The sequence below is a fragment of the Microcebus murinus genome, chromosome 2 (genome assembly GCF_040939455.1).
Source record: "Microcebus murinus isolate Inina chromosome 2, M.murinus_Inina_mat1.0, whole genome shotgun sequence".
NCBI classification, from domain to species: domain Eukaryota; kingdom Metazoa; phylum Chordata; class Mammalia; order Primates; family Cheirogaleidae; genus Microcebus; species Microcebus murinus.
The window spans coordinates 96,596,484-96,622,881 of NC_134105.1; the positions used below are offsets into that span (position 1 = coordinate 96,596,484).

General features: G+C 50.6%; 1 protein-coding gene and 1 long non-coding RNA gene across 3 annotated transcripts in view; both read right to left on the minus strand.

Moving 5' to 3' along the window:
• TBX15 (T-box transcription factor 15) overlaps positions 1-12,742 on the minus strand; it is a 105,505-nt gene extending 92,763 nt beyond the window's left edge. Inside the window, exon 1 of one of the 2 annotated variants that reach the window (XM_012761841.3) lies at positions 12,032-12,742. In XM_012761841.3, coding sequence (XP_012617295.1) covers positions 12,032-12,236 — 205 coding nt within the window. In that variant the 5' untranslated portion in view covers positions 12,237-12,742. Of the gene's footprint in view, positions 1-7,971; positions 8,406-12,031 lie in introns of those variants that run through there. The other variant, XM_076000019.1, reaches the window with a different exon arrangement.
• Positions 12,743-23,366: 10,624 nt separating this feature from the next.
• LOC142876887 (uncharacterized) lies at positions 23,367-24,960 on the minus strand. The gene is made up of 2 exons (XR_012923739.1): positions 24,859-24,960; positions 23,367-24,360 (listed from the first exon to the last, which is right to left on the minus strand). It is a non-coding gene; the product is annotated as an uncharacterized LOC142876887 (long non-coding RNA).
• Positions 24,961-26,398: the final 1,438 nt, after the last annotated feature.

Consider the following 26,398-nt stretch of genomic DNA (forward strand, 5'->3'; position numbering starts at 1 on the left):
GAGCCACACAGGGCTGGGCTTAAATTCTGGCCAGGTCACTTAAAGTAGACTGGAGCTGTGTGACTGTCAGTGAGTTATTTACTTTGTTGTCTCAATCTCCTCCTTTGTAAAATGGAGAAACAATCACCTTCCTCCAAGGACTATTGGATGGATGCAATGAGAGAACATAACTATCTGCACAGTACCTGGTACAGAGTGTGCCCTCAATCCAGGAAAGCTACTGCTGGCTAGAGCTGTCGACACTCTGAGTGAAGATGATGCTTATAAGATTGGAGAAGTATAGGAACATCTGTCTTGGAGATAAAATGGGGAGTAAAGAGTCTATTTTGAAGACTGAGACCTGGATTCCAATAGGAAAAGGTAGCTCCCTTCTTCTCTGGATGGTCAGGGCCTCAGCACTTCTGATGAAGGGCTCTGAGCTCCTTGAAAGAAGCCGAGGCAAGGATCTCCTCTCTGTTCCTCTTCCCTAGGGAAGGCACCTTCTCCTTCTGCTGCCAGGAAACAATATAAACAAAGTCTAGGATGAAACAATTTAAAATATATATATATATATATATATATATATATATATATATTAAATGATTAAATCCTGGCTTCTCTTTTCTAGAAGGAAGAAAACAGAGCACACCGGGGCAGCCAGATGTGGATTTCAATAAAATGGGTGGGGCTTCTGCTGTATTTCTTTAAAAAAAGATTTCCCAATCTCTTCTTCCCTGACATTCAGCTTAAATATAGGTTTTTCTTTCATTTAGTCCCTTTCCTCTTTTTTTTGTTTAACACAATCAAGCAACATCCATTAATCCTTTACTGCAGGTTGAACTAATTGGCACAACTGGCTCATTTTGCCCAGAATTCTGGGGGTACATCAGAATATGGCTTTACAAATAAAGAATGAAACTTCCTATTTCTTATCAGATAAATCCTGACCTCCCAGGGATATCTGGACTGAAGGTAGTAATATCAGAAACTAACCAAATAGAAATACGTTTGTGTTATTCCACTTCCCTGCATCCAGAAAGGCCCCTCTGTCTTCTCAGGGCTGAGTTGGGAGTGGAGGGCTGGTAAAGTTGAGTCTCCCTATTGCCCTGCTGCCTGTCCCTCTTCCTACTGCATGCCAGCCAGCGGATCTCCACCCTTCGACACCCTCCCTCCCTCACGTGCTCACTCAGGTGCTGGGTTTTTGCCTTAGTGGAACCTTGAATAGCAACAGTTCTCAAAGTTCGTTTTTATTTTATTAGCCACAGGTACTCAGATTCAGTACTGTTTCTAACCATGGGCTATAAACAAAGTGAGCATCCACTTCACATCCCAAACATTCCATTTAAAGCCAAAGAACGGGGAAGTGGGGAGGGGGGCTGCTTTAGACTGCAATTTGCAACAATTTCTTATCCAAGCTGGTCACTAAGGTGAGTAACCACTATCAATTCAGTAGATAGGAATAACAGGCACTATGCTAAATCCTTTGTTCCTGTACATGCACTATCTCATTTAATCCTCAAACAACCCTTTGATGAACACGTTTATTATTCCAGTTTCACAGATGCAGAAAATGGGGTTGAGAGAGATGAACTAACTCGCTTTAACATGATACTACTAGCAAGTGTTAGAACCAAGACTCAGACACAGCAGTCTGACCCTAAGAATCTGAGCTTTTAGCCACTATGTTGTATAGCTCATTCATTCATTGCACCAAATAGAAATGATAATAAGATAACTATATCATAAGAGTTCTGATATATTATTTTTATTTTTTTGTTTATTATGTTTAGGGGAGAGTTCTGATATACTATTATTTAGAATGTATATATATGTGTGTATATCTATATGTATAAACATATATACAACATATATATTGCAGTGGCTGGCACATGGTACATGTTCAATAAATGTCACTACTTTTTGTCCTTATTGTATTATCATTATTATTATAGTTTCATTATTTATTAAGTGCTTCTCATGTACCAGACACTTGTGCTGTGTTACTGGATCTACAAAAGCAATGAAGACAAGCTCCCTGGCCTACAGCAGTTAATCAGGTAGTGGTGAGAGAAGATGTCCAGGAAATCCACAGGCTCCATGATTACAGAAGTCTGCACAGGGGCTGTACAGAATAAGGGCATCAAATGAGGGTGGGGAGCCATCACTAGGGTTTGAACCCAACTGCAGAAGTCTGTAAAGAAATAAAGTCCCACAAGGTAGAAACATGAGAAACCCTCCTAGGTGTGTGCTGGGCACAGTTTTGCCTCTGACCCTGCCCTCAAGTTCAGCAGCTATGAATAGAGGTCGTGAATGCTAAGCTGTCTTCTGATCTATCTTGTTGACAAGCAGTTTTGCCTGTTACTAAGTCATCCTTTTAGCATTCTCACATCTCTGCCAGATCAAGATCTCAGCTTAGCAGACTAGACATGGAAAATAGTTACTAGTGCTTTCCATCACACTCAAATAGTAATGAGGGGCAACCTATATATATATATATATTTTTTTTTTTTTGGCCCACCAATTTACCAATGATTAAGTTGCTTTTTTTCAAACCTCACTTTTCAAATCCACCGAATTTTTCTAGTAATTCCTGGGAATGGCATGGAAAATGTTCAAATCATGAATAACTTACATTTCCTTTAAATTCACTAATGCCATAGAACTCGTTCAAAAGTGTTCACACAAGCAACAACAGGTTACACCATACACAAAAGACTAGAAATCACTGATCCAGGACTTCTGGACATGTGATATTAATATAAAAACTTTTTCAAGAACCTCATGAAAGCTCTTCGTTCTAGCTCTAAATCCTTTAAAAAAATTTTTTGGACTAAATAAAATTTTTGTGTTGCTATTACTGTTACTTTCTACAACTGTATTAAAACTTCCCTCATTCCAACAAAGTAAAGGATGGATTGAGTGATGGCCAAGGTGCAGTAGGAGGAAAACATTAATTTTTTTTTTAGAAAAAGTTAATAGGATCATAGCATCTTACAGCTAAAGGGGCCTCAGGTGTCATTTGAGCCTGTCTCCTTCGCTTCACGAACTAGAAATGGAGGCCCCTCATCAGTGGCTGTGAAATAACTGTAAAACATTTTTTTTCAACATTAATATGTCTGCCTTTAAAACAAATATCCCCGGTTCCAACATTAATAGCAAAGCTAGCACTAGAATCTTTAACTCCTAATGTAAGCTTCTCTAGCCCTCTTTCTACTATAATTCATGGATATAATGTAGAATATGAGGGTCTGTGGGGAAAGTTTCTTAGTACAGTGAAGAACTCATGGACAGCCACATAAGCAATTAAGGATTCTGAAATGTTTTACAGTTCAGTTTTCCTCTGCAAGTTTGTTTATGCCTTTAATTTTCTAAATAAATCTTTCTTTCCAGTAGAGCTTAGTTATAGCCCCTGTACATATAGCCTATCCCAGGCTTTACTGGCAAAAAAAAAAAAAAAAAAAGTCAAATTATTAATTAACCTTCTGAATTGAGGAAACTTTGTCAAATCCAGGGAAAGTACTGCTGTGTTCATAATCACTTATTGGCACAAATGCTTGCCCCTCTCCACTGAAAATCAATTATTTATTTTTCAGCAGCAAGGATGGAAACCCTGAACCACCCAAGCCACCCAGCCCCCAGGCTTACAGTTCTGGGCCCTATAGCCTGGTTAGATTAAAACTTTGGAGCGAGGATGACCTGGGACAGGACTTCCCTCTAAAAGGGAAGCCGTTCCGCGGGCTTCTTGCAGAACGCAGTTATTTCTCAGCGATGAGTAGCCACTTCTCAGCCCACTTTGTACAGTTGGGTGGTTTCTGCTTCTTTTTTTTTTTTTTTCGAGAAAATAATTACTTCGTTGTTTTAATGATATTTACATTTTTTTTTTCAAGAAAATATGAGAGTACAAACACTGTGGTTGCACTTTATATCTTTGCCTCTCCCTAGCTAGGGTTAGAGGTATGCCCTTCCCCTCCACAATGCTCTGATTAACACTATGGTACTTCGTTGTTTTAAATCCCCGAGAACTTCTCTCGAAGGACGATCCTTTGCTGTCCTTTTGTCTGGGGGGTGGGGGGGACCCTGCCTCTTAGGCACCCGGGGATCCTCTGCGTCTCAACCGACAGGATGACTTTCCTTTTTAACAGACGGATTACGATATTTACTGACCCTAGCATTACCCATTTGGAAATGTTTAGGGATTAAAACTTCTTCGGGCCGAGGGATTCTTGGTTTCTAATTGCTGATGTTTGAAGTCAGTTTGATTCCTCGGAAATCTGTTCTGCCTGATGAAAGCAAAAGCTCAAACTCCCCTCAGGGCGCGAGGTGTAGGATCCTTGGGTTCCGTCTGTTTTTTGGTTTGTTGTTTGGCGCTGGAGGGGGGGGGGTCCTGCTGGTGGGGGGAGTGTCATTTACCGAGGCCTTCCCAGTTGCCCCAGAGCCCCCACATTTCTCCAGGAGGTAATTAGAGCTAAGAAGGGCACACCGGCCAAGCCTCAGGATGCCGAGCCCCTGTTTCCAAGGCCCGGCGGCGACCCCGGGCGCACGCAGCCCTGCAGGGCGGCGGGGCCGAGCGGAGCGGGGCGCGGGCGCGGGGCGCGGGCAGGCGGGGCCGGGGCACCGAGGCCGGGCAGTCTGGGCGCGCCTGGCCGGCCGCCGCTCGCGCCCCGCGGCGCCACCGAGGCCGAGGCGAGGGGCGAGGGCGCGCAGACGCCGCCGCGGCGGCCCAAGTCTAACTTACGAAGGTCACCGAGACTGCCCTGTTTCCTAGGGACGGGTTCCCTGGAAGAGATGCAGTCCCAGTTCCTTCCGCGGTGGATCGACCTCTGAAATCCTTTGGGTGGGGGGAGAAATGGACGTTTTCAACCTGCGTGGAGGAGGCAGTTGGGGTGGGGTGAGAGCGCGGACGTGAGCGGCAGGGAGAGGACATCAAGGGGGTCAGCTGTTTTTTCGAGACCCGTCTGGGACTTTTAACTGTGCATTCCTGGCTGGGGGATAGTAGAGAGAACGCTGAGGTGATGGGATCAGGAAAGTCGGTTCCCCTAGTTAAGAACCGGGCGCTGTAACTCCCAGGCTGTGGGCGAGGTATATATAATGATGACCTCTAATGTTCCCTTTCAAAGGGAACTCTGCGGTTATCCGTTGTGGGTTGTTTTTGTTTTTTAATCCCCTAAAGTGTATGTCAGCATTTTGGAAACAGCTAGCTCATTTGAGCTTTGGCAATTACAGTGTAGAAATAAATACAAGACAAATAGAAATACGAATGCACTTCTCATGTTCTTAAATGTATTTCCCCAAATCGCACTGTTTCTCTCGCAATGTTTCTATAAATTGTTATTATTATTCAGATTTCTCTTCGTTATTCCGTTTACTTTCTACATGGAAGAACGTGACACCGCTCTTCGCTCTTCGGAATAAAAAGCAGCATTCTACCCATCCAAAATGAAGATGGCATTATTCACAAAACAAAATGCCAAATTTAGTTAGAAAAATTTCCACTCTCTCTGTTCTTTTAAATCGCATCTGTACAGCCTCGTTTTCCGGTGCTTTCTTTCAGACTTTGGTCAAAGTTATTATTTAAGGATCAAATGAAAACGCCCATTACCTAGAAGTTTCAAATCTGGGATTCTCTAGAATTGTCAAATGATACCTAGGGGTGACAAAACTTTTGGCCTCCCAAATTTTACATGGTCCCAATTTGTTAAACTGGTTCCACACAAACAAAAATGGCAGTTTCTTATCTCTGAAATATTATCTATATCCCATTCAAAACTGGCATTTTGATGTGGATATAGTGTTCTGGTAGTGTTATGGTGTTCACCCACATAAATTTGTGTATAAACACATATACTTGTGAATATACTTTTTTAAATGTTTATTTGTAAACAAAGGTAAACACTGGCTAATATAAAAAGTACAAAATGAAAAGTAGTCATCGCAAGGCCTGTTTTCCCTTCTGATATCAAAAGCTCATTGCCAGTTTGTAGTCAGCAAAATATCCTGCCTGGAAGTGAACCCGTTAATGGCACTGAATAAATGTTGATTGGTTGCACTAGTAGCTTGAATTCCCCACCTTTTCCCATTTCACAGCAGGTCCTCCCTCCAAGTCCCATTTTCCACCCCTGACACTTAGAGCAAGGGCCTCACTTAAATTAACTAATGATTATCCTTCCCCCAAAGAAGTGTAAACAGACACTGATTTATAAATTTGCTAATTGTTGTTCCCAGTGCAGACCCCTGAGTATCTCAGTCATGCACATATAAAATTCCAGACTTACTAGAAACCAGAAAAAGCAAAGCAAAAATAAACCACACAGATGAGAAAGAGAAGGAAAAGAAATTCCACATTCCACCAGTTTCTCACTTTTCCCTTTTGTGGAAAGTGTCCGAAAAGGTCAAAACATAAACCTCTAATAAGAAAAAATCACTTAAAATATTCTTTCCTATTGAACAATTTTGTCTTTTGAGAGTAAGAAAGCAAGAACCAGCTACACTTTCAGAATAGTCATTGAATGAATTTCTGCATTTCCAGAAAGGAGAAAAGAAGATAACGGGCCAGTCTGCCCTTTATCCCTGTGGAATCTGCAATGTTCAGCCTTACTTTTTTTTTTTTTTTAATATACAGTCATCCTGAAAAGGAACTCACAGATTTAAGAAGTAATTGCTTTTCTCTCAAGTGTGAGAAATAAAGTTCTACCAGAGTCCATAATCAGGATCTCAAAAAAGTCTTCCCATCTTATTAATATTATTTTTTGGCGATAGAATGATTGTGATGAACCTCAAATATTTCAGTCCTTAACAATAGCAATGAATGCCTGAGGAGAGGCTGGGATGAACACAATGTTTAGGTCTTCTGAGCCAAAATGTATTTGTCCCTTTCTCCTTGTGGCCCAATATGAAGGATTAATGAGGAAGGACTTGATTTCATTAAACTCGTGTTTACACACGCCAAGGAAATTATACAAATAAGCACAAACCACCGATACCCAATAGTTTTAGTTTTAGTCCCCAGTTTAGGAATTTCATGGCACTCTTCACTTTCTCCTCACATACTGTATTAAAGATATTTTAAACTAGTTTCTTTTCATAATTAAAAGATCTGTATACCATTTGAAGTAATTGATATGAGGAGGACGGGTGTCAGGAAAACGGCAGCGGATTTGTGTCAATATAATTTCAGTCCAAACTCAACTATAGGAAATTTAACTCCCCCTTTCTCTCAGCATGAACGTTGACCCATGAAATTTTCTTTCTGAGAATTTCACCTATACGATTAGGAAACCCAAGTGGCCAGCTCGGAACCCAAATACAGTGTTCAATAAGAAATAGCGCTGGGTTGGGTGACCCGAATTCAGAATTGCAGCGCCGCTAGTCTGTGCGCTGAGCCGTCTAGGAAAGCCTTCGCTGTGTATTGCGTTTGTGCTCCCTGGGCGGGTATCCGAGGTGCAGAGATGGGCGGCAGAGACGGGTGAAGGGCAGCCCTGCACCTCAAGGCAGCGAAGGGAAAGAGCCCCCTCCCGCCTCCACCCCGCAAGTCTGCTTGTTATTCCTAAGCCTGACACTGCTGGCTTCGGAAGCGCTGGGGCGGGCGTGGGGGTGGGGGACCTGCAGAGGTGCAAACCTCCTTCCTCCCCGTCACAGCCCAAACTCCAAGCATTGCAGTTTTCCCCATTCCCTGCCCTTGAGCAGTTTGCTGCTGTCATTTCTTTAGGTTGGAGAAGGTTAGAATTTCTTCCCTTTTCCTACTGGCTTCTATTATGCCACAGCGCCAAGGCCAGAGTTTTACACAGGATGTCTCCCTAACCCTCCCCAGTGCCCTGGAGCCGTGGCGGTGAGCTCTCCCAGCCCCACGCACCCGGAAGGTGTCTGATCTAGTCCGACTAGTGCGTGAAAAGGACCCTTGGCAGTCATTCCCCAGCGAACAACCATCCTCGCTGGCCAATGACAAATTCAGACCTCATCTCCCCCCTCCCTTCCCCTTCACGCAAGGTCACTTACCAGAGGGGTGGCCTTCCCGGAAGACAGTTTTGACCTGACAGACTTGTCGGCGGGCGCCAGGGCCGGGCACCTTGAAGGCCAAGGCAGAGCAGGGCCGCACGCGGCACTGAGGAACCAGGGTTCCCTGTCCCGGACTCTACCCCAGCCAGACCCCTGGGCGTCTCACCCAGCGCGCCACACGCCCAGTCCCTACGGTCTGAGCCCCACGCCTGTGCCCCGCACAAGCACATTCTCCCCGCTGGCTTCAAACTCATCACTTTTTATCCGTTACTTAAACGTCAGTGAAGAGTCACTTCCTCCGTTTCACCCTGTTTCCCTATTGGGGGTTCGGGGTGGGTAGAGAGGTGATGTCAGGATTAAAATCTCAGAGTTTTACTTTGAGCAAACAAACCATAAACTGGCAGATTAATTCATGCAACCAGTTGATCTCAGTAACTCGAAAGAGAAAGTGCCTTGGGGCAGCCGCGGTTTCTGCGCAGGTTTTTCCTGTCTAATTTCACTAGGGGTTGCGCGGCCGGCCGAGTGCACGCGAGATTGCGAGCGCATAGCGGGTGTGCTCGTGTGCACAGCGCCGGTCTGCCCGCGTGTCCTTGGGTGTGCCTACCAGTGCGTGCCCACCCACACGCGCCACCACCGCCCAGACCTTCGGGGCGGCGCGGCTGCAAGGCTCAGGCCCAGGACCGCAGGCTCTGGAGAAGAAAATCTCTCCGCAGAAGGTTTAAATTATTTCGCTCCGCGGGAGACCCGGCTTCGGCCGCGCTCTGCGGAGGATTTTGGCGGGAAAGGCCCGAGCCAGAGCTGGGGAAGCCGGGTGGAGCCTGCGCTGGGGTCCGAGCACAGATGGCGCTGCCGCACGCCCGAAATATACTTGCAAGGCCGCAAACAGAGCAGCTGTTCTGGCCGATCTCGGCTCGAAAGTTTCCTCTGTTGCTCTTGGAGAGGGTGAAGGCAACAGGCTTGGGAGTCAGGCTCCCCTGACGTGAGACCCTCTTCCAGCTGTAGCGGCTGAGTCCTAGCGGTTTCCCCAAAAGACGAAGTGCCAGGGCGGGTATGCCAGAGAGGGTACCTTACAGGCCTTTGTTCAAAGGCCGATGGGCCTCGTGATTTTTCGCGGCCACCAGGCCCGGTGGAAAATTTGTAAAATACATACTGTGCCCTGTGAGGAGTGTCTCCAGCGCGCGGGCCAGCCTGGTCCCCCGCTACTGCAGGTTGGCGCCCCAGGCTGCGGGTGCTCGGGCGCCAACTAAAGCCAGCTCTGTGCAGATACGGAAAGCAAAATGGGCTGTGAAGAAGAAAAAGGCCGTGCTTTTTAATAAAAAGTCAAACATCAAAATCTGACCCTTGGGTTGTCTGAAGATCCTGGGATTTTTGAGGCTCCGGTAGAGTGGACTGAAAACGGGGATATCAGAGAGAGATGGTATGAATGATAAATACAGTTGCTCTAGGCGGGTGTCCTGCGTGCGAGCGCGGGGCGTGTGTGTATGTGTGTGTGTGTGTGTGTGTGTGTGTGTGTGTGTGTGTGTGTTGCTCCCCCGCCCCGTGGTAGTTTTGTTTTTATTTTTGTTGTGTTTTGTTTTTTCTTGTTCCTGGCTTATTATCAGCCTAAAGTGGAAGAGCCGCAGCGGCCTCTAGGCCCTAAGGAGAAGACAGTTTAAACAGAATTGTGAGGCCCAGCAGGACAGAGACGCCGCCCTGGGCACGGCAGGGTTGCCTGTGCTACTCCTCCACACACACATCTTTGAATGTGGCTGTGTGTACGTTTGTTAGGGTGCTGTTTTAGAGAAAAGAAAGGCCTATTAAAAGGACCCCAAGCCCAGGTCGCGACTTCCTGCTACAGCCCGGGTCCAGAGCCCGCAGCTCCGCCTCCCCTGCTCCCGAAACCGCCGCGTCTCCACGCCACGGAGCCCTTTTTCTAAAAGATCTTTTCTCATCTTTTGTCCAGATCCTAAGAAAGCCTTAAGCTCCAACTTAAGGATCCTCTCGGCCCAAGACAAAACCAGGCCCATCCTGTAGCCTGGCTTCACAGAAGGCCCACGAGTGCTCTCAGCTTTCAGCTTCTTCCTTTTGGACTCTGGCTCCACAAATATATTTCGTTTTCTCTAATCCAAATGCCCATTTTTTTTCTTTAAAATATTATAAAGTAATGGGAACTGACCAACTGAACTCACTCCATGTTACATAAAGTTAGTTCTAAGTTAGGTCTTCCACCCCACCCCCATCCCGCAGGAGCGAGCGAACAGAGTTCTGGAGTCCAATTCTCCATGTTCATGGCTCTGGAATGGTCTCTTTTTGCCCCATCCCTTCGCTTGTCTCTCTACTTCCTGGGTGGAACTCAGGCTGAAGAAAACAGCAGAAAGAGCAAACTGGGATCCGAGTCCCTGATTATGACCACACATATTAGCCCTTTTGGACATGCGACCGAAAACAGGCTCCAGAGAACGGGAGCCTCCCTAGAGAAAAATTCCTGCGGACACAGCGTCTGCCATGCGCAGTTAAATAACTTCTGTTTTTTCCACAATCGGGAAAATAAAGGAAGCTCCGACATAGCAAATTGTCATAAGGCCTATAAGAACTTCTAACTCTACGAAGGCCCAAGCCAGATTTTGATAACAGATAAATGAGATGAGGAAATAGGCTCTAGCCGGAGAAGGGAAACGCATATTAGCCATGCGTTTCTTTCTGGATTGCCCACGCAGGGGTCCGCATGGACCGGCACCCGCATCCCAATACAGGAAAAGGCTCGAACGGACGAAATAAATCTCCTTTTAATTTTCTTTTCATCGACTAATAAAAATAATTCCCCAGCACTAAACCCAAATACCGTAACGGGCCGCAAGAACACGGAGAATTCATAAAACCCTGTCTCTGCAGGTCACCCACTAATCGCGTTATTATTAGCCTCTGGAGCATGGAAATTGAACTGTCACTGCCTGAAGAGAAAATGTAAGCGACAGCTGTCCCTCCTCGAGTTGGCCAGCGTTCCAGCCGGCCGGGATCCCCAAGCTCCTGAAGCCGGGGCCGCCTCTACCCCAGTGCGGGCGGCCACCCCCTCCCAGGGCTTGCCAGGACGCGGACCGGGTCTCCCCCCAGCAGTGGCTGGTCAGCACGAACCCCTCCAGCGTGATTTTCAAAGTCTGGGCTGGAAGGTTTTTGAAGCCACTAAACCAAGCTGCGAGCGGTGTGTGTGTGTGTGTGTGTGTGTGTGTGTGTGTGTGTGTGTGCGCGCGCGCGCGTGCAAGACGCAAGATTCTTCTGACAACAGCTGTTCTGCCAAGCTGTTTTGCACAGTTGAAACCATGGCACTTAATACAAAACGTTAAATTGTATTCCTCCCTCCTAGGGTTCTTTTAAAATACACACATCGATATCCGCCCTAAGTTTTACGTGTTCTGTACATGATATGCATAGGATACGATTAGATACCTGACACAAATTAATTGCACCCCCTTCTCCCACCCCAATTCACAGAGATGTGGGCCCTGAAGAGTGACCCACGGCGCAGGGTAAGGGGTCTAACATCCATTCCTGTTTCCGTAAACGCCAACGGAGTAGAAATATAATTATGCTTCACCCTCGAAAAGTTGTGGGGAGAAGGGTGAGGACGAAGGTTGAAAGCTAAATGAGACAAACAGCGCATTCCTCGTGACTGAGGCATGGTCCGGGAGCACCGCGCGCGGGTCCTCTGGAGCCTTGAGAAGTGCTAGCTCCTCTCCGCCCCCGCCATTGCCTTCGGCTCGCGCCCCTGCTAACCCCGGCCTGTGGCCCTTCCGCTGCGGGCGCCCCGAACGCTGCGCTCTGCTCCCAGAAGACGAGATACGAGTAAACAGGCCTCCTTGCTTGAGTTTGGCGACCAAAAGGCAAAGCTCCAGCAAGCCCCCCCACATTGGTTCTGGCGAATTTAAGGGAGGCCCAAGGCATTTGCGCGAAGAAAAAGAAACCGGTGTTGGAGTAAGGCAGGGTGTCAGCGGCAGGGCCTTCCTCCTCACCCGCGGACTGGCCATTCGTTCGGCGTCCCTTCTCTGCCCGCCTCCCGCGGTCCGACCCGACGCGACGCACTCACCCGGGTGGGGCTCCAGGCCGTGTGCGGCCGCGTCCTCGGTGTCTCCGAGTGGGCCCGCGGGGCTCAGCGCCTCCATGGACAGGTCCAGCCCTTTCTCCTCCCAGTCTCTCAGTTTCCGCTTTTTATTTGAGCCGATCAAGGCTTCAACGGAGAAGGCATGTGCTCTCGAGCTCAGAGCGACTGCAGATCTTCTCCTTTCACTCATCTTAGCCGCCCGCACCCTGGCCCCGGCTCGCCCCCGCTACCGAGGGAGCAGCCCGCGCCCTCTCGCTCTGAGCGCCCGCCGGGCCCAGCCCGGGAGAGGCGGCGGCGCGGCGGCCGAGGCTGAGGCGGCCGCTCCGCGAGCCCTCTGCACCCTCCCCCTGCGCCTCCCCCGCCCTCCGCCGCCGGATAGGACCGGCGCCCCTAGCTGCCCCAGCCGCTAGGAACGAGCGCCCCGAGCGCCGCTCGCTCGCTGCATGAGCGCCCGAGTCCTGCTTCCCACCCACCCGGGCAGGCGCTCACAAGCTGTGCCTACTGGGCTTCATCTTTTTTTTATTATTATTATTCTCTCTCTCCTCCCTCTCTCTTTTTCTCCTCCCTCTCTCTTCCTCTCTTAGTCTTCCCGTCCTTCCTCTGATCCAAACTTCTGGGAAACTTTTTTTTTTCCTCTAAATTCCTCCCTTCCCTAGGAACAGGGGGCAGGCGGTGCGCTCCTGTCCGAGGGGTGAGGGAGAGGGAGGGGGGAGAAAGAAAAAGACCGAGGGGGGAAAAAGCCAGCCCCCAACCAATGGCGAGGAGGGAACAGGAGAAACCCTGAGAGCGAGAACCAATGAGAGGAAGGGAGAGACTGAGGCTCGGGCCAAGGCTGAGCGCCTGTCGTCCTCTGGATGCTCCTGGGTGGACTTTAACCCCTGGCTTCCCGGTCCCGCATGGGTTACTCGAGGGGGCAGGGAGGAACGCTGAAAGTCGAGGTCTGATCGCCCTTAGAAACTTCTGCAAATCTCAGATCCTAACGTTTGCCTCCCAAATCTGGGCTTCATAGGCGCTGCAAGCCCGTTGTCATTTTAGTTGCAGATCTGAAATTTGGGGGCTCTGACAAAATGTTAACCTGTCCAAAAAACCCCAGAAAACGATTCTCATAATCGCGCGCCTGCCCCCAGGTGCTTTTAGATCTGCTGGTTCCGCCCGAATTTCGCCACGCAAATTTTTACGTTCCTGTGGAAGGTTTTATGAGCAACTCTGTCTAAAGCAAAACGAAACAAAGTCCTGTTACTATCTAGGGTCTTGGAACTGAAAATTTAAAGACTGCTTCCTCCTTCCAGCTCTACCTGGTGGAGGAGGAGACACGGTCGCCTAGAGAGCTACATGCAGGCGGGCCGTGGAGCGCCTGGCTGAGGGCGCGCTCCTCAGACCTAGCCCGGCTGGGCCCCGCACGCAGCAAATACCGCCTTGCCCTGCGGCGCAAACACTGGGCTGCACTTCGCCTCTTCCTGGCTCTTTTTCTGGAGAACCACGGAGCGGTGCCAGGCGAGAGCAGCTAGGAACTTTGACCGAGAAGAAGGAGCTTTTTCAAAATTCCCTGCAAATCCTCACCTCGAGAGCCTGGCTCTCCCCGCCCTGCCGATCTCCCCTCACTCCCACCCCCGCCTTTTAAAAATTTCAGGACGGTGTGTTCGACATGGATTTCTAAGGAACTTAAAATGCAACACTCCAGGCCGCTCTTATTTCCCACACCTCCTCCCAAGTGACGCCACTGGTCGCCGGCGGCAGGAGACCCAGGGCGCAGTCTTACGCAGAGGCAAGCTCAGACCCGCGAAGTCGGTCCTGCTAAGCTGGAAAAACGTCTCGGATTTCGCGGACAGCGGCATAGATAGACACAGCCTGATCTTCCCGTCCGAACGCCCTCATCGAGACGGTTCTATGCCTGCGCAGTGAAGCCAGAAAGCCAGGTCCTGGGGGCTGGCGACAAACTGAGAGGCGGAGCAGAGAAGTCGCAGGCCCCGAGCAGGGTCCGAACCACAAGTTTAGGTCAGGGAAGCTCAGGGCGTGTTGGAGGCCCCGGGGAACCAGCTCTCGCCGGTTCTTTCACCTGAGGCAAGAAGAGACGGCCCGCCCGGCCTCTGAGCTGACGCTTTCCCTGCCTGACCGCCAAGGGGCCCAGGGAAATCTAGTTCTTGCTATTGTAGTTGGAAGTTCTCTGGTGCTGAAGATAACTATTGAGTGTTGTGAATGCGCCTTGAGCCTCTTTGAAGGAGAGCATTAAAAACTACTTCGGATCCTTTTGCTCCAATCTAGACGAGAGGAAGCTAGCTTCGTAGCGAATGCAAAAGTAACCATGTAAAAACCACCGGATGAGTGCGATTCAGCCAAGCCTGGCCTCTTGGGCCTTGCTGGACCCTGTGTCTCAGGCTTGTGGATCCCCAGGGAGCATGTACAAGAACTCTGGGGCGCTTGAAGCATTTAGGCCCTCAGCATCTCCTCCCGCTCTGCCCAGCGGACTTCCAGCGCCCGGGTGGAGAGGCACAGGGTCTCCCACCTCAGCCATCTCTCATCATTGCATCCAGAAGCCGTGTCGGGGAAAGTGATCTCGAATTCGCTGCTACTGGGCTTCAGCAAAGGAGTTAGAAACAAGGCAGGCCAGGAGAGCGCAGTTTCCCTCCCAGGCGGCTCAGGACTCCCTCTGGGCTCCCAATCCTGGTGTCACCCGGCGTTTCTCTGCTTGCGGCTGAACCCTGCTGCGACCAGACTGTGTGGGGTAGGATGGGGCTGGCCTCTAAACTTTCCCAGCTTTATTCCTCCCCGTGAGTCTGTATCTCCGGTTTCTCTCTCTGACACCCTCTTGCCTTCACGCCATCTCACAGGCCTGCTTTGGATTGAGAAGTGGGTACACCATAGACCACACACCCTCCCTGAGACCATGAAACTCACCAAAAAAGGAGGATTTTTCGGTTATCCATGAACCTAAATGTAGGTTCAGAGGCCTGAACAATGTACGTGTCCATAGTCAGTGTCTGAGAGACATACATGGAAGAATGAGCAATGCCTTCACAGGCATGCATATGTACCCCGCCTCAACGCATATGCCCAGCATACATATACTCCTGTCTGAGGAGTTCCTACACACCCTTCAGCTTGCACATAGGCTGCTCCCACCCCCCTTCCACATACACATATGTCCTAGAACTGCAGGTTAGGTAACTAAAACCAATTGACCCAAACGAAGGCAGGCTGATTTGTAACAGTCACGAAAATAGGGGTTTCCGCTAGGTAAATGGGAAGGGCAGTGAAATTTTCTGTGCCTCCATAGCATTCAATGTAAGTTTTATCCTAGAGGCATGCACTCCTTGGTGTGTGACCCTGTGCTGATGGGGAAAAAGATCTGGAGAAAGATTATGCAGGATGGCTTAATATGTGTGACATAGGTGTATAATCATATGCTGTTGAGGGGAGAAGACAAAGGGAGGGTTGTAGGATTAAATGTAAGAATCTGGAAGTTTGGTATACATTTTCCTCCCCCTGATTACATCAAAGGTTTTTTTTTAATCTCTTCTCATTACCCCAGTCTCTCTTTCCTTTAACCTTTAGGGAAAATAGTGGGATACCCAGTTTATGAGATTAATTTCCCAAGCACTTCCCAGGTTTCCCAGCTACAGTTTCTGATTTTGTGCCCTGGGTGGATCCTATAGGTGATTCACCCTGAAATGGGTCCATTTCAGGTCCATTTTAGTCCTGGAGCTGACTGCCAAGGACTAAGCTAAAAGCCCCCACATTACCTCCTGCAAGACCCCTAAGAGGAAAGGTTGATGAGTACCTGTGAAGTCAGAGGAAATCTTGGAGTATCACTGACCACCTGCAGGGACTTACAGGGAAGTGGAAGTCTAAGCCAGGCCTTGACAGGAGGAAAAGTTAGGAGGAGAAGGGCAGCACAGTAACTGCCCACCTAAAACTGATCATGTACATATATTTTGATTTTTCAAAGGTAAAACAGAGTTTTGCAGCATCAAGAAAAGTCATAAACACAAATAGGCATTCCCAGAAATGGAGGTACCACACCCACCACATCTTTTTCTCCCATCACCCCATACCAGATACCACCATTTTAAATACCACCACTGCGAATGCCTCAATAGAAAGGTGACCCAAGAGGCAGCTTTGATTTTGGAGTTTTGAGTAATTGAAAACAAAATGAAAAATCGTTGGCCAGCAGGACATATGAGGCTGCCCCTAAACATGTGGGCAGGATGCCCTGGGAGAGGCAAGGGAATTACAATGAATGTGGCCATCAAGGTAGGTATAAAACATTATGAGGCATCTATGGGGTGGAAAGAAACCATCTTGAGACTCCAAGGCAAGCTGGAACCTAGGGACCAGGTCTGGTTCAGCCCCAAACTGCATGACCTTAGGCAATTTGATTGATTGATTAAGGGCCTGTGCCTCAGTTTCCCTGTCCTTAGAATGAAAGTGTTCCAAATACTTTACAAGTAAGAAAAGCAGGCAAGATATCAGTTGGGGGCTGGACAGACCTGAGGTCTTACTATTGCTGTGATAGAATCTTCCGGCAAGATGAGGGCAACGTTTCCTCTTTTCACTTCTTTTCCCAAATTGGCGCTCCAAAGCAACAAAAGATCATGAAAGGGGGGTGGGGTGGGAGCATCACTGATCTGCAGCCAATGGGCGTGGTGAGAGGGAGTCGATTTCTGGAAACTCCTACCCAATGCCAATTCCGTGTTGAAGGCGCGGGCCCACTCTTATTGACAGACAGCATTTTAAGTCGCCCAGGTTCGTTCAGGTCGCCGAGAGCTGCGGGACCTTCATACGTCGTTGACTATTCAACCATCCTCTCACACTTTTTAAAAAATAAAGTCCATGGGGGCGAAATGTCTTTAATGATGTTTTTTTGTTTTCGCGAAATAAAATCTTTTATTTTTATTTTAAACCAGCAGCGTGCCCATCTCTCGGTCTTTCCAGATGTTTGCAATAAAATCGCAGGTTTTGCCTTTGGGACTGGAAATAAAATTTAACGGCCTTCACCCTGTAATTATTCTCTTAGCTTGCCCTTCATAAATTTATCTGCTTTCTATCGGCATTGGGGCAAGAGGCGAGCGAAAGGGGGGAAAGTCCCGATTTTATATTTGTGACTATAAAAAAGCGCCACCCGGTTTCCTCGCCTTCGGCCGCCGCGGTGTGGCCGACAGAGCCCGGCCCGGCGGGCGGCAACATTGCGCTATTGTTCGCTGACTTCGGTCTGCGCAGGAGCAGGGCCCCTCCACAAAGAGAGCCTTGTGTGTCCAAGCCCCGAGCGGCCGCGCCCAAGAGGCAAGGAAATCCTGCTCCCCCAGGCCGAGCTCCTCTTTCCCCCGGCCTTTCGCGCAGCGCCGCAGCCTGACCTCCTCTGCAGCGTGCGCCCGCCGCTCCAGGCGCCAGCTCCGGCCCTACTAGCCTTCGCAGGATACGAAACTTTGAGCCTGAGCTGAGCCCACTGAGCGCGAGGGGGGAGCCTGCCTCTGGATGCCATGGCGCAACGGAGCCGCGGGACTGGGGCGCAAGGCGAAGAGGCTTCCTGGGAGGCCCTCCAGGCCCTCTCCTTCGCTTTGCTTGGGAGGGCTGGAAGGTAATATTCCGCACTCTCAGGACCTCAGGGCTGCTTGGCAGCCCCAGAGAACCTTATCCAAAGTCAGCAATTTTGAGATCACCAGTGTGCACCCCGAAATAAATGTGTACACCAGAGACTACCATATACTTGTATAAGAAACTTGTAAGTACGTACGAGGGCCATGCATGTCTCCTGTGACTACACAAAGCCATTTATATGTCCGCCAACAACCCCGTGCATGTATACACTTTGTACACGGGTGTACCCACGTACCTTTCTGAAACCAAACAACACAGATTTGGGTACATAGCCTCACATACAGGTATATGGGGAAACATCTTGGCCACACATTCAGTTGCCCCCAAAGTCTGCAGAAATCTATACACATTCTGCCTGCTGCATCTCTTGGCCCCAATCCGCAGCTTCCTTGGGCTCTCCCTGGCTTCTTTAAAGTGTAACCCTTGTGGCTGTCCTGTAACCTTCTCTCCTTTATCTGCACAGAGCTCCCTGCGTGGTTAAGGTATCTAAGGCAACAAAAGAAGGGAAGAATGAGGAGCATGGCCTCCAAGCCTTGCCCATTGGGAGAGCCATCCAGTGTCTGGGCGACATTAGAGCTTTTGCCAAAGCTCCAGGATCCCCAACAGAAACTGGCAGAGAAAGGGAAGGGCCAAGTGAGCAGCAGGGCTTTGTCTTGTTTTGTTTTTAATCACGTGCAGTCCCTTCCGCCCTTCAGCCAGTGGGCTTTGGGCCAGAAAACAAAATCACAGAAGCCAGATAATTCTTTTGGGTTCTTTCTGGTCTCAGGACCTTAGCATTTCCAAGTTCACCCCTATATGTGATCCCATCTTTGCTTTCCTGCTGGGGTTGCAGGTGGTTGGCTAAGCAAAGAGTTATCCCTTTGGTTTTTCCACTCAGAGGAAGAATTATCTAAAGCTTATGGTGGAGAGACTGCATCAGCCCCTGAAGTCTAACTCAGTGACAACCCTATGTCTAACTCAGGGACATACATAAACAGGGTACCTCAGTTCCTACAGGGTGGGGAAGCTGAGTGGGCAGAAGGTGAGGCAAGGGAAAGAGGCACCTAGCACTGAAATCTATTGGGGCAAGAGGGCTTGAAGTAAAGGCAACCTATCTGAGTCATTAGGGCCTTGATATGATGATGACTTTTTTTTTTTTTTGCCAGAAGTGGTTGGATTTCATTTGTCACTAATAAAATGGCCACCTAGGAACAAAGTGGCCTCAGTGGAACTGCAGGAGCATACCCAACCCTGAGCCATCACCTGCAAAACCCACATGTGGATTTTTACAGCCTCCTTATGGTCAATCTCCCCTCAACACCAGTAGAGAACGAACTGTCCATTATTCAAGGAGAGTAGAAAACAAATCTCTACACTGGACCAATCATGCAGCTCAAGGTGGGGCTGGGAAATTAGATCCTGCAGCCTACCAAGGGGGCTGTCCCTCCTCCCCATCAGCTGCAAGAGGCATTGCACTCAGGCCAACAGCCAAGTATCCCAGAAAGCCAAGAGTGAGGAAAGCTGTCTATCTCTAACCAAGAAAAATACTTAATTCACATACCTTCCAAGGACTTCATAGGACAGCCAACAAATCCAGACAAATGAAGGCGTTTCCAGAATGGAACAATCTGTGAATCTATGTTCTCCTAATTATCAATAGTGTCTCCAGCATTAGGGGCCTACAACAAAGTTTGAGGTCTCTGAGGGGAAAGGGCCAATGGCACTACACAGGTGGGAACTGCACCAACACCCAATATTGTTGTCCTTGGTCATCTTCACCACCGAAAATGAGGACTTTGACCCAGCTCAGAAAACAGCAGAAGGCAATGCTATCCAGAGGCCCTTCCTTCCAGGAAAAGGAGAGAGAGAAAAGATAAGTGTTTATTTTCACACCCTTTCTCTCTTGCCACCAGGTCTCATTCTGTGTCTTCTCTCTTTCTGGTCTGCTCCAATCATGAAGAGTTAATATTTATTGAGCTTTTTACTCTGTACTTGGCCCTGTGCTGAATGCTTTACAAGGGACTAACTCACTCCACCCACTACAAGTTCCATGAGCCAAGAACTAGAATTACTTGCCCCATTTTACACAGAAGAAATGAGAAAACCGAAGTGTGGAGGAATTATGCAACTTGGCAAAGGTCTCACAGCCTTTAGGGCAGGTAGTCTGGCTCTAGAGCCAGAATTCTTAACTCATATACCCCCAGGCTCTTTCCCTGCACAGGTACCTAACAATGTAACTTTGCGCATGTGGGTTCTCTCTGGCTGCCAAGTGACTGGGGTGAAGATGGGAGCACTCATGAAATTGTCTTATACAGGCCTAAAAAAAGCCTGCCCAGATCTAAAATCCACACAGGAGGGAGGTCTTCCCACCTCGAGCCCAGCATCCTTGCAAGCAAAGGGATAATGTGGCAGGGGTTCTCATCCCGACTTTACTCAAGGCGTGGCCTGGACAAGTGCCCAGCAGAACAGCGGTCACGGCAGGAGCCACAGGGGTTAATCGGAGAAGGGAAGCTCCAGGCAGTTACCCCTCCTGGGCTCAGCCAACTAGGATCCTGTTGCCCACCTCAGGCCGGACCTGGGCCTGCTTCGTGGGGCCGGGCCCCAGTGGGCCTGGGTTGCTTCACTCCAGAAGCGTCTGAGAAGCGTCTGCTTTCCAAGGCTCTGACCCTTTTTTGGCTCAGTCCCAAAGCCACCTATTCCCTGCAGGCTTCCGGAGCTCCAGCCCCACCCACCAATACTCTCGGGGCTGCGGTCCCGCACACACCTGTAGGATGGCAAGCGAGAGAGTCGGAGGCAACACGGAGTCTTCCGAGCGAGCACCCAGCTCAGCTCGAAGCACCTGCTCGTCCTGAGTGGAATCTGTCCGCCCGGTGGTGGCCGGTAGCCAGTGCCGAGCAAACCGTCTCTGCCATCAGACCGGCTTGCTTGAGGACCGGGGGTGTTAGCACTGCGGGGCCACCATCCCCGCAACTCCGTCGCCACTGGCGGGACGCTGCGGCCTGCGAAGGGCCCTCAGTGTTTTCAAGCCGAGTCCCGCTCCCGGGCCTCCCCCAACACACACACACACACACACACACACACACACACACACACACACACTCCTGGGGTTTCACTGGGGGGGGGGGTCCTTGAGACGCAAATGAAGAATGGGTCTCCATGCTCCCAGCACTTGCAGGTTTATTTCCCAGAGTAGCTGCGGCCTCAGAAAACAGAGTGGTCGCGGGGGAGTGGACCCTCAGGTCCTTGGGGCCAAACGGAAGAGGGCAGAACTCTGAACCTCCGAAGAAAAACCTCCACTAGGAAGAGAAAGCTGGCTTAATTTGGCCTGACAGGGGAGCCCAAGGAGGGCCCCCGTGAAGCCACACACAGGCTCCGGGAAACGCGACTGGGTGAGAGGTACAGACTCCCCGTGGGAGTCCTCACCCCTCTAGGGCGCACGTCGGCAGCGGTGCCCAAAAGTCCCGCGCGGTCTCCTGGCTCTGAGGCGGCTCCGGTTTGGGGGACGGAGTTTGGTCTTGTTTTGGCGACCGGGCGGCTGCAGCCTCCTCCCCTGGCAGAGGCCGCAGACCTAGCTCTCCCCCGCCCCGGCCAGGCCCGACCCCCAGTAAAGGCCGGCCTGGGGAGCCCGAGCCTGGGGGCACGAAAGAAGAAGGAAGCTGTGGGGGAAAGGAACCCAGTCCCTGGGACCCGCACCCCCAGGCCGGGTCCAGGCCCCAGTGGGCTGCTCTTGTGGGATCCAGAAGGAGAGGGAACAGGGTGAAAGTCAAGAAGTCTCCCCCCCCCCTTATTTTCCCTTTTTCCTTATTTTCGGTTTCTCAGTGGAATATTGGCAGCCTCTCATCTTGAGTTACTTTTTCTCTCCCCTTAATGGCAAATCTAATCTCACTCGCCGACTTGCCTTAGGAAAACGCTGCATTAAAACTCCTGGGAGGTAATGCGGTGTTGCTCGGTATCCTCAGTGGGGCTGTTGCCCCAGGCGTCAGCTCCCTGCTGCTCCTCAAACCCCCTGGTCTCCCTGGCTTCCTCACGAGTAACTGCCCAGGTATCCGCCCCACCGGGAAGCTTCGCCCTGTGCTACAGGTGCATTTTTTTCACCCAACCAGCTGACTGCGCCAGCTCTTCTACCAGCCTGGGATTCCCGCTTGTTATTTTTCCAACTATTTTTTTCTAAATTTTTACGTGTATCTAGAAGTCCAGCTAGCATGCATCTTGTGGGTAAGACTATGGGGAGGGAGGTGAGTGAATGGGAGTGTTAGATGGGCAAAGGAGAAGAAAGGCACAGGCAGGGAGGACCAATAGCATCCTTCACCTGGGCATGGGGACCCCAGGAGACCCTGACAGCACTAACACTCCAAGAGCAGCTCCTGTTTTCTTCCCAATTTCCCATAGCACCCTCTGCAGGCTCTATCTAGATGCAGGTGGGCAGGTCACCCTAGCAGCCACCTTGGAGATGAGGAGCATGGACTGTGGCCTTTTAGGTCTGAGTGAGGCTCAAGACTGCAAAAGCCAGGGAAACATGAGAGAAGATAAAAGGAAACAAATGGAAAGAAAAATAGAAGGAAAGAGGCCAGGGAAAGAAATATAGAAGGAAAGAGGCCAGGACTGCCTCAGAATTACTGAGGCCCCTGGCCTGGCGCAAAAATAGGTGCCCCTCACCCCATTTCCCCTAAGCAGCTCTGAACTATCAAGATTTGGGGTAAGAGCAGAGGACTAGGGGTCCTGGAATGTGTCTTCTGTGTAAGCCCATTAAGTCCTGTGCAGCAGAACCAGGGTGGCCTACTGCCTGGGGTTTGAAGCCCTCTACTAAGAGTTTTTAGCACAAAGCAGACTCCAGAGAAGACCCAGGTAGCCTGCAGGGGCCAGTGTGCAGATTCATGGGCAGGTAGAGGTGGGTCCTCCACACCCCTTCCTCAAACCACTGATATGTTTCATACAGAGTCCCCCACACAGCAAGAGAGGAAAGAAAGGTCCCAGTTACAGAAAGAATACAATTATGGGGAGAAAGGGCTAAGGGGCTGAGGGCACTAGAGAGTGGGAGACATGGAAGCAGGCCCTAGAGCAGTGAAGTTTGGCCCAGCTGGCCTAGGCAGAGGAGGGAGGGACTGACCTTGGGCTGGAAGTGAGGGTGGGAGGAGTTGGTGGGAAGCCAGAGGTGTTTGGTGCCTTCCCATAGTTTAATACTTTCCTGAATCTTAATCCAATTTGAGATTATTATTATTAGTCAAAGTACTGGGGAAGCTTGCATGTCGGACTTCTTTGATTAAATCCCCGGGGAAGACAGATAACTGGCTGATATTGGCCCTCCCCCGCCCCCCAGGCTGCTGCCGTCCCACCCCTCCACCCTTGGGAAAGAGGGTGGACGGCTTCAAGTTCTCTGTAAGACAGGACGTGTTTTTCTCTCTGAGTTCCTTCTCCCCTCGCTCCCAATTCACTTCTCCGCACTGGAGCCACTGCTTTAGCTCTTCCTCTTGCATCCGGCTCCCTACACCTTGCCTCCCAGCATCTCTTAGTCAAAGACAAAGCCTAGCTTCCTGCCTGGGGTGCATCAGGCCAACTGGTCAGCCAGGGGAAGGGAGGAAGAAGAAATAAGAAAGAAGAAGAAAAGAAAACCCTGGCGAAGAGGAATGCGCTGCAGACCCGGCGAACAGATGTGCCTGGTGCCCCGGCCGTGCTCCTGCCCGGCCTAGAAAGCCGATTCCCAGCCCCGTGCCCGCGGAGTTACTTTATCTTCTCCTCGGTCCAATTATTTTTTTGCAGGGAAAAAAAATTAAATATAAATCGCTGCTTTGTAAGATCAAAGTGCCGATTTCTGGTGCATCTGGAGTAGTGGGGAGATGAGAAAGAGGGGGAGAGTGGCCCAGTCGTAGTTGCCCAACTTCAAAGCGTTCTCAATAGTGAATTTTGGCCATTGTATTTTCAATTCTCTTCCTCCCCAACTTCACAGGGTGCGCAGCGGGGAAGGGTGTAGCTTCTGTGAGCGCGGAGAAACCTAGCCTTGGGCAGCTCTGCGCGCCCCCACCGGACTCGAGCCCTGTGTAACTCATCGAGGGCCCGCTGAGGTGGGGGCGTGTAGAGGGAGAGACTAGTGTGGGGGCTTGATCCCAGACTGTCAAGTCACCAAATATCAGAATAAACCCCGAGAAGCCACAAAGTCAACGTGTCCCTACTCATCTAACTGCTGGAGGCTCCTTATCAGTTTTGCCTGGGCTCAGGCTGGCTGTCCCGCTGTAAGGACTGGGGAGAACTAAGTTAGGATTCGGATTATTCGGGGAACCCGGGTCAATGCCCGGTTTTCCAGGCAGAGGTTAGCGGGGCTCTTCTTGATGGTGGGCTTGTCTCTGTGTGACCCAGCCCTTACGCAGGCCTGGAAGACGTTTTCCATGCGCCCTCCTTAATCGAGGAGCGAGTAGGAAGGAGCCGGCCAAGTGGAGGGGTCGGAAGCCGCGAGAGATGCGCAGCGAGTTCGCAGGGCTTGGGAGGTTTTGCAGCGGAAGAAACTGAATTGAGGGTGGGCTGGTTCCCCGGGCGGGGCTGGCCGCCTCCAGGCTTTCCTCGGGAGATTATTTTGGAGCCAAGCGGCGGACGTGAGTGCTGTTTCTCTGGTATTCCGGGGAACCTGCCTCTGGATCAAGGCGCGCAGGGGGCCCGCCACGTCTCCACCGAGCTCCCTCTTCCCTTTATGCCCGACCAGGGGCAAGCCGCAGGACTCGGCTTCTCCCAAAGCGCGGCGGTCTTTCCTAGAAAGACCAAGTGCGCAATGTCAGCCCGATTGCACTTGATCTGAATTGTCCCTGCTTGGCCATTTCTGTTTCAAATTTCAGATTTTTCTACTAAAGCACGGTGGATTAACAGCTGAGGAGAGCGCCCGCTTTTTTCTGCCCTGGGTTCAGCGTTTCCACAGCCGCTCACCAGACTGCACCTCCAACCAGAGAGCTGTCACCCTCTTGGCAGGAAGCGGGCAGCAGGGTGTTATTATTCTCATGTCTAGATAAGGAAACCACGCTCCCTACAACTTCGTTGACTGTCCCAGATTCCTGAGCGGCAAAGCTAGAACCTTCACCCAGGTCACCTAAAAATTCTTGTCCTCCCACACCTCCATGGGTGATTCTGCCCTCCTCACACTCCCTTCTCCCGCCCTTCATTCGTCATTCGAGGTCATCGACCCCGGAGCCGCCCAGCAGCTCCGTGCGGGGCTGTGCGCACTGCCCTCACCGCGGACGCGCCGGGCATCTCACCTCAGCCAGGCAGGTGCAGAGGTGGCTGGTGCGTCAGCTGCGGGTCATCCGGCTGAGGGGCAGGAGAAGGCAGGCTGCCTCCTGCTGCTGCCCGGTGGCTGAGGGGGCAGGGGAGAGGGGAACAGGGCTGGGGAAACTGCCGTCAGCGAGTCCCAGCCCCGCCTCCTGAACACAACGTCCAGGAAACTTTGGAACTTTCCATTGTCTGAGGAGCTTCACTAAATAAATTGTCCCTACAATTATAGGGCTGAGAAGAGTGGGCCAGGGCAGGCTTTGGTGCAACCCTGTGCCCTGGAGCCTGCCTACCTGCCAGGAAGTGTGACCAGAAACTCTCCACCGTCGCGGCACCTCGAGGAGGGAAGATCGCAGCGACTTAGTGCCTCCCAGCGCCGCGGTCAGGAAGCAGAGCACCTGACGCTGAGACGCCCCGCGAGGAGCCGGGTTCAGGCCTGGACTCTTGGGTTCCGAATGGGCAGGGGGCCGGAGTGAGGCAGCAGCGGACTCCTGCAGCCAGCACATCTGACTTGGAAGACCCTTGCCAGGCGACTACCCAAAGTGCCAGGTTTCCTGGCATTATAAGGAAGTTGAATTTTTCACGATCCCCTAACCAACAGGGTGGCCTGTGGTGAAGCTTCCCCCTTCTTGAAATCAGAGAAAGAGAGAGAGGGAGGGACAGAGAGATTTGCTTTCCTATCTCTGCAAATCTCACGCATCCCACTTTTCCTGGTTATGCAACTCTCTGTAGCCCCTTTGGAGTGGATTCCCGGGAGGATCAGGGACTCTCTTTTATTTTTCTCCCCATCTTGGTGAGAAACTGGCTGCCTGCTCTCAGGAAACAGCCGCCTGTGGGTGTGGACCTGACTCACTGGGCCACTGAGGTGGAGTTAAACTTGCATGAGTCTCTCAATTACCTAGACCACATTCCTCATTTGTAAAATTGGAGTAATGGGGCAGCCTAATGTTTCTTGGGACCTGTCAGCGCGGGCACCCATTCAGGGGACATCTCACACATGTGCACATCTACATTTGAATTTCACCACCTGAGCCAGGCTAACACCAGTGCACAGACCTACACTGTCTTTCCATCCCTCCAGCTACTTTTCCTGCTTGCTGTTTCTGCCGGGTGATTAACGACCCCGAATAGTGTAAGGAATTCTACTTCTCAAGCTCAGCATTTTCAATTCCTTAATTTGTCCCCAGGTGACCGTTAGCGATCGTGGCTGTAGATCACATCGGGGCGGGCCAGGTACAGTGAGCAGCTGATTCAACACTGTTGATTTGGGGTTTGGTTTCGTTTTTTAAAAGGCGAGTCGGAAAGTAGCCCCCGGAGAACATCAAGAAGGCAGCAGGCTGCAGGCTGTGGAGGTCCCTGCATTAGACGCCTTCGGGTTGTCACCACTCCCATTCTTTATAAACAGTAAAGCGCTAGCAAATTGTAAAGCCCCTCTGGGCCTTAGCCTCTGATGTGGGCGGGGCAGGTAGGTGAGGAAACTGAGGCTCACAAGTTTACTGCTCGAAATCAGAGGTCTCACTGGGAGAA